Source organism: Babylonia areolata, chromosome 2, assembly GCF_041734735.1.
Source record: "Babylonia areolata isolate BAREFJ2019XMU chromosome 2, ASM4173473v1, whole genome shotgun sequence".
Taxonomy (NCBI): domain Eukaryota; kingdom Metazoa; phylum Mollusca; class Gastropoda; order Neogastropoda; family Buccinidae; genus Babylonia; species Babylonia areolata.
Window position 1 is genome coordinate 29,781,540 of NC_134877.1, and position 8,693 is coordinate 29,790,232.

At 44.5% G+C, this 8,693-nt stretch overlaps 1 protein-coding gene across 1 annotated transcript in view; it reads right to left on the minus strand.

Annotated features, from left to right (window-relative positions):
- Positions 1–1,039: 1,039 nt before the first annotated feature.
- Positions 1,040–8,693, minus strand: part of LOC143277179 (uncharacterized) — a 523,243-nt gene continuing 515,589 nt past the window's right edge. The window contains exons 43-47 of the mRNA XM_076581953.1: positions 7,467–7,658; positions 5,790–5,837; positions 4,164–4,310; positions 2,364–2,616; positions 1,040–1,177 (exon numbers count right to left, since the gene is read on the minus strand). Coding sequence (XP_076438068.1) covers positions 2,365–2,616; positions 4,164–4,310; positions 5,790–5,837; positions 7,467–7,658 — 639 coding nt within the window. The 3' untranslated portion in view covers positions 1,040–1,177; position 2,364. The remainder of the gene's footprint in view (positions 1,178–2,363; positions 2,617–4,163; positions 4,311–5,789; positions 5,838–7,466; positions 7,659–8,693) is intronic.

An 8,693-nucleotide genomic window follows, 5' to 3' on the forward strand; every position in this document is an offset into this window, starting at 1 on the left:
AAGGGTGTGGATTTTAGGGGAGAATGCCTATTATCATATGAAAGAACCCACAGTTTCTGACATACTACCATTGAAAGACATACAAACAGTTCAAAGTCGCATGAGGCATATGAGTGCATTGCTAAGTGAGTGCTTGCTCACACTGCTTAGATTATGTATGTTTTCATGATCCACGATCTTGTGCCTTTTTCTTTCTGTACATACAAAACACAGAACTGAAAAAAAAAAGATGTCATCTTTGAGACAGCATGCACAAACACACTGCTTACAAGCTCAGAGAAACATAAAGACATCAGTTTCACTTTCACTTTCAATGAGGTGTCAAAGCATGAGGATTTATCAATATACGCTGCATAATATCTACGTAATAACAAAAACAATCAAACAAACACACAAACAAAAACAAAACAAAACAAAAAAAAGCAACGAAAACGCAGATGACTATGGAGTAGAATAGAATAGAACAGAATAGAATAGAACATAATAGAATAGAATATGTCTTTATTACCAAGTGTACCGGGGTCACAAGGAATATTGGGGGAGGGGGGGGGGAGGGGGGATAGTACATAACAAGATACGAACATATATCGAAAATCATACACAAACACAGATACAGTAGAAATTAGGATACATACAAGTGCATATCAATATAAAAACTTGTGCATACTCACACATGAACGCACCGCACACACACACACACACACACACACACACACACACACACACACACACACACGTTTGAACAGAAGCTGCATATCACATGTGGATGGGGCTGATGACTAGATCTTCAGGTAGATGGTTGTTAATTGCACAATTCTGTTTATCATACTGGATTTGTTATACTATATGCAGGCCTGGAGAGCCGGTAACCTACGTTAGTGCAAAAACATTATCATAAAATGAAAAAAAAAAGAACAAAAATATACAAAACAAGTATGAATACATTAAAATCAAACCAAATGAAAGAGAACTAAAAGCCATAGGCAACAGACTCAAAGATGCAAAGAGCTCGAAGGAGAAGCCGTGACTGTGTCAGACCTGGAGTTGGCTGAAAGATCATGAGTTTCTCGCTTTGAGGTTGGTGATGCTTGGAGACCCGTTTGGACCCGAAGCGTTTGGCGAAACCAGAGCTACGAGGCATGGTGCTCTTCAGAAGACCAATGCTCTTGCTCTTCTCCTGTGAAAACAACATTCAGCTCGTCAGGGGGACAGTTCCTTGGGTCTGTTTTGTAGCAGGTTATCAAAAGTAGAATCCAACCACAAAGAATGAATAGATTAATAAATAAATGACCAAAGTAAGGAGCACTAAAGACAAAGACAAGCTACCAGCCTGCTTATGCATACATAATATTACATGCATCACAAACCATTAAACTCACTCACACACACAAAACCTAAACCTCTCTCTCTCTCTTCTTCTTCTTCTTATTACGTACTATTCTTCTTCTTCTTCTTCTTCTATTTTTAACCATCACCATCATCATTACTGTTAAGTTAACATTATCATTGAAGACTATCATTATCGTTAGTAGTTGTATTAGTAGTATTATTATCAGTGGTAGTACAATCACTATTATCATAACTATCACTATCATTCTCATCATCATCATCATCACCATCATCATCCCCACCACGACCATCACCACCACCCACCACCCTCACCACCACCCACCACCACCCTCACCACCACCACCCTCACCACCATCACCGCTACCACCATCACCGCTACCACCCTCACCACCACCACCCTCACCACCATCATCACCACCACCATAACCACCACCCACCACCACCACCCTCACCACCACCCTCACCACCATCATCACCACCACCCTCACCACCACCCTCACTACCACCCACCACCACCACCACCACCATCACCACCTCCGCCCTCACCACCACCCTCACCACCCTCACCTCCACCACCCTCACCACCATCACCCTCACCACCACCATCATCACCACCACCCTCACCACCATCACCGCTACCACCCTCACCACCACCACCCTCACCACCACCCTCACCACCACCATCACCACTACCCACCACCACCATCACCCTCACCACCATCATCATCACCATCATCCACCACCACCATCACCACCTCCACCCTCACCACCACCCTCACCACCACCCGCCACCACCACCACCACCACCACAACCCTCACCACCATCATCACCACCACCACCTACCACCATCACCACCACCACCCACCACCACCCACCATCACCATCACCACCACCCACCACCCTCACCACCACCACCAACCCTCACCACCACCCTCACAGTCACCATCACCCCCCCCCCGTCCCCCTACCCTCCCGCCCTCCCCCGATCCCCCTCCCATCCACCCCCCCAGACCTCATCCTCTATCAGCACGTTGTCTCGGGGCATGAGGACGAAGCGGCCAGTGCTCCTCCACTCGCACTGCGCGTCGTGCACGTTCTCCTCGTCCACCAGCACCCGCATCTCCACCTTGTCGCTGCCGTGGCGCCGGATGACGGAGGTGGTGCCCACGGGGGTGTGCTCCCCTTCCCGGCCCTGCAGGTCCAGCTCCTCCACCGAGGACGAAGCTCCGGGGGTCCTCTCCGGAACGGTGAGCCTTCTTCATGGCCTGGAGGGGAGGGAGGAGAAGGGTGTGTGTGCAGGCATGGCAGGATGAAACGTTGTATATGAACGCGAATATATTATTTTTTTTTTGTTGTATTTTGTATTTTGTATTTCTTTTTATCACAACAGATTTCTCTGTGTGAAATTTGGGCTGCTCTCCCCAGGGAGAGCGCGTCGCTACACTACAGCGCCACCCATATTTTTTTGTATTTTTTTCCTGCGTGCAGTTTTATTTGTTTTTCCTAACGAAGTGGATTTTTCTACAGAATTTTGCCAGGAATAACCCTTTTGTTGCCGTGGGTTCTTTTACGTGCGCTAAGTGCATGCTGCACACGGGACCTCGGTTTATCGTCTCATCCGAATGACAAGTGTCCAGACCACCACTCAAGTTCTAGTGGAGGGGAAGAAAATATCGGTGGCTGAGCCGTGATTTGAACCAGCGCGCTCAGATTCTCTCACTTCCTAGGCGGGAGGGGGTGGGGGAGAAATGTGATATACGAATACGAATACTAATGGGGTTTATATCTCATTTACCAGAACAAAGCCGCAGAGGTCCTCGCCGGAACTGTTCGCCTTCTTCATTGCCTGGGGAGGGGAGGGAGGAGTGTGTATAGGCGTGAAGGGAGGAAACCTGATATATGAATACGAATACTTGTTTTATATCATTCAGCAGAATGAAACTCGCTACGGGGACACAGGACCGAACAGTGCACCTTCTTCATGGCCTGGTGAGGGGAGGGGAGAGAGTGTATTATTTCGCAGAACGAAGCAAGCAATAGGGACACTAGCCCGAACAGTGCGCTTGAGGAAGAAAGAGAAGAGAGTGTGTACTGGTATGAGGCGAGGCAATGTGATACATGAATACGAATACTAATGGTTTATATCATTCAGTCGAATGAAACTAGCAGCGGGGGTCAGCGGCATATATAATATCTGGGTATAGCGAGGGGAGGGGAGGGAAGGGAGTGCATCGATTTGATTTGATATGGATACTTATATAGCACCTATCCTCGGTCGGAGACCAAGCTCTCAGCGCTTTACAAACTTGAGGTTATTTGACAGGCTGGCAGGGAGGAGCCGACTGACGGCTGCCATTGGGCACTCATCATTCGTTTCCTGTGTTATTCAATCAGATTTCAGGCACACACACACACACACTCGCACAGACATATAACATTTTACGTGTATGACCGTTTTGTCTATTTTCCCAGCCATGTAGACAGCCATACACTGTTTCCGGGGGTGTGTGCATGCTGGGTATGTTCTTGTTTCCATAACCCACCGAACGCTGACATGGATTACAGGATCATTAACGTGCGTATCTGATTTTCTGCGTGCGTATACACACAGATGGGGTTAAGGCACTAGCAGGTCTGCACATATGTTGAACTGAGAGATCTGAAAAATCTCCACCCTTTACCCACCAGGCGTCGTCTCACACACACACACACACACACACACACACACACACACACACACACACACACACACACGCCCAACCCACTCCACCTGCACACAGCAACCACCCACTACCCCATCCTCAAAGCTCACCTGTGTGATGACGTCCAGTGCAGTGCTGGAGCACGGCGCCTTGAAGACGGTGTAGGGTTGGTCCGGGGACACGTTGTACACACACACCAGGAACATCTTCTCCTGCGTCTCCCAGCCCGCAGCCTCCTGCTCCAGCTCCAGCTTCCTCTGCACAGGGCACACACACACACACACACACAATAATAATAATATTGTACTTATATGGCGCAAACTCACCATAGGAGGGCTATAAGCGCCTCACATGAAACAGTATATGTAAAACAGTGCATCAGTGCATCAGTGCAACAGTGCATTATATTGTGTATATGACAATAATAAGTAATAATAAGTTTATCTATATAGCGCTGAATCAAATTTATTGTCTTGGTTTAAGTGCTTTACACTTCCAATAGTTCCAATTAAAAAAAACAGCAACAACAACAAAAATACAACAACAAACAAACAAACATAAAAACACCCACATATAATCCATTAAAATCTACACGTTGATCCAACGCAGAAGCCAACACCACAAACCACAACAAGGCACTACACCAAAGGCAACAGCAACTACAATAATCCAGTCCACACATCACCCCTCATGCCAAAAAATATGCCCAATTGCACCGTACAATGTAAAACAATATGCTGATGATGTGATAGACAGTCGTGTTCAACCGGCCCAACTGTAAGCTTATGTCAATATGTGATACAACCTGACACTTTAAACTACCTTGTAAAAACACCCATCTAGCTCTCACTGTGGGTTAAAAACTGTGTATAGGGTAAAATCAGGAGGAGGCAACTGCCGTCCCAGTTAACTATCTGGGCTAGAATTTGATTTGTGGAGAGCGTCTTACCCCAAGTTACAATCCCCACTCTCTAAGCCAAGAGGGTTTTAGGACAATCGGCGTTGGGATGGCGCCCTGGGGACAGCTAGCCCAGTTGTCATGGCTGCAGCACTAAGAGTCAGTGCAACCCTGGCTCCAAGTTTGAGACATAGTCCATCACAAAAGACTATGGTGTACAGGACTTCCTATTGCGATGGAGAAACCGTTGATCGTACAGCTCTCACTTTGCTATTGGCCCCACTGTAAGCTTGTATCAATCTGTGAACAGCTATAAACAGCCCCCCTCACCAACCCTCACCCCACGACCTACACCCAGCAGCCAACTGTGGAGTGTTGGCTTAGTGGGGAAAAGCATCCGCCTAAGAAGCGAGAGAATCTGAGCGCATTGGTTCGAATCCCACAGTCGCCAGTATTTTCTCCCCCTCCACAAGAGCGGTGGTCTGGGCGCTAGTCATTCAGATGAGACGATAAACCCAGGTCCCGTGTGCAGCATGCACTTTGCGCATGTAAAAGAACCCACGGCAACAAACAAAAACAAAAAAACAACAAAAACAAAAACAAAAAAACAACAAACTATCCCTTGCAAAATTCTGTAGGAAACTCCACTTCGATAGCAAAACAAAACAAAACAAAACAAAACAAAAATTGCAGGCAGAAAAAATGAAGGAAAAAAAAAAGGTGGCAGTGTCAGTGTTGTGGGGAGAGCAGCTCTAATTTCACACAGAGAAATCCGTTGTGACAATACAACACAATACAATACAATACAATACAAGACAGTACAACGAACTGCACGTACCTTCTGTTCTTTCAGCATGGTCGTGACCCAGGCACGGCTGGTAGGGTCCTGTCAACATGACACAACAAAGAGGTGGGTGACACGACATGTCAAAAGACAGTTTACATGACACAACAAAGAGATGGGTGACACGACATGTCAAAAGACAGTCAACATGACACAACAAAGAGATGGGTGACACGGAATCTGTACACGTGACACACCAAAGAGATGGGTGACACGACATGTCAAAAGACAGTTAACATGACACAACAAAGAGATGGGTGACACGGAATCTGTACACGTGACACACCAAAGAGATGGGTGACACGACATGTCAAAAGACAGTCAACATGACACAACAAAGAGATGGGTGACACGACATGTCAAAAGACAGTTAACATGACGCAACAAAGAGATGGGTGACACGGAATCTGTACACGTGACACACCAAAGAGATGGGTGACACGACATGTCAAAAAACAGTCAACATGACACAACAAAGATATGAGTGACACGACATGTCGAAAGACAGTTAACATGACACAACAAAGAGATGGGTGACACGGAATCTGTACACGTGACACACCAAAGAGGTGGGTGACACGACATGTCAAAGGACAGTCAACATGACACAACAAAGAGATGGGTGACACGGAATCTGTACACGTGACACAACAAAGAGATGGGTGACACGGAATCTGTACACGTGACACACCAAAGAGATGGGTGAAGTAACTATCAACACGACACAACAAATAACTATTTACAGGACACAAAATCTGTAAATGTGACACAACAAAGAGATGGGTGACATAACACAAAAAAGAGAGCTGTCAACATGACATTCATTTTTTGCATTTACATTTTTCACGTGAATACAGAAGACATTTACATAAAAAGTAAATATGCATCATGAATATATCAATTGTGTATTCAACATTTTATGTATTAACATAGCAGAACGCTAACTATACGTCCTTAGTATATATATATATATATATATATATATATATATATATATATATATATATATATATATATATATATATATATATATATATATATTTGAAGTTCATGTGTATATAGCTCTGAAGAAGGACATATTTAAATATGAAAAAAGATAGACAAATAAAAGATAAATAAATAAGGGGAAAAGAGAGGAAAAGAAATCACAGAGAGAGAGAGAAAAAAAAGAGAAATAAAAAAACAAACAAAAAACAAACCAACAAACAAAAACATACTTCTTTGTCAGGGGGGAAAAACGAAACAAAAACACCTGACAAAAACTAATACTTCTTTGCAAGAAAAAAAATAATTTGCTTGAAAGTGGCGTACATTTTTGACAGAAAAATAACACTTCTTAGCAAAAAAAAAACCAACAACTTTGCTTGATTCTAATGTACGTGTTTTGAAAGAGAAACAGTAATTCTATGCAAAAGAGAAAAAAAAAAGAAAAAAAAAAGAAAAAAGAAAAACAAAAAAATGACAAGAAATAACACTTCTTTGCAAGGAAAAAAATCTTTGCTTGACTGTAATGTACGCATTTTGATCGAGAAATAACAATTCTTTGCGAGGAGTAAAAAACAAAAAGAACAATAAAAAAACAAAAAAAAACCACCAAAAAACCCTCAACAACCCACCAAACCAAACAAACAAACACCCAAAAGAAAAAAAACAAAAAAAACAAAAACTGACGTCGCTGAGTTTTCTCAGGATGAAGCGGCCGGCGCCCTTCCACTTGTTCTGGGCCTGCAGCACCTTCTCCGTGACGTCCAGGATACGCTGTGTGGCCTTCTCCTGGTCCTTCTTCTCCCAGCCGCTCTGCACGTCCTCCACCAGCATGTAGTCCCCCACCTTCTCGTCCAGCCGCTGAACCTTCAGCAACGCCTGCAGCAATAACAACAGCAACGCACTGCTGAGGAGCCTATCTAGATTTTCTTTGCTGCGACATAAGCAACGCCTGCAACAACGATGGCAATGTACGGCTGAGGAAATGAATTAGACTTCAGCAACGCCTGCAACAACAACAATAATAACACACGGGTGAGGAACGTACTTAGAGGTCTTTCTTTGCTAAACCTTCAGCAGTGCCTGCAACAGCAACAACAATGTTGAGGAACTGAATTAGATTTCAGCAACGCCTGCAACAACGATAACAATGAATGGGTGAGAAACTTACTTTGACTTTGTTTGCTAAACCTTCAGCAACACCTGCAACAACAAGTAACAATCCACTGGTGAGGAGCTTATTTAGATTTTCTTTGCTGTACCTTCAGCAACAACAACAACAACAACGACGGCAACGACGCACTGTTGAGGAGCTTTATCAGATTTTCTTTGCTGAACCTTCGGCAACGCCTGCAACAACAGTAACAACAACATTGCAAGGGTGTGAACTTAGACTTTCTTTGCTAAAACTTCAGCAACACCTGCAACAACAAAAAACAACGCATGGCTGAGGAACTTAATTATTTTCTTTGCAATTTGCTAAACCTTCGGCAACGCCTGCGACAACACTGACAACAACATTGCATGGGTGTGAACTTACTTAAGACTTTGCTAAACCTTTGGCAACGCCTGTAACAACATTAACAACAACATTGCACGGGTGTGAACTTACTTAAGACTTTCTTTGCTAAACCTTCGGCAACGCTGCAACAAGAACAACAACAATGTGTGGCTGAGGAACTTACTTAAGACTTTCTTTGCTGCACCTTCAGCAACGCTGCAACAACACTGCACCAGTGAGGAACTAACACTTTCTTGGATTCCTTCACCCTCACCAACCTATCCCTTGACTTCTGCTGACGGATGTCGCTGGGTCACCAGGTAAAGGACAAGGCCACCACATCTGCTCCCCCACCTTTCTCTGTACGCCCCCCTCTGCTGCTCTCTGCGATTCCGACAGATTGACCCTTGTCC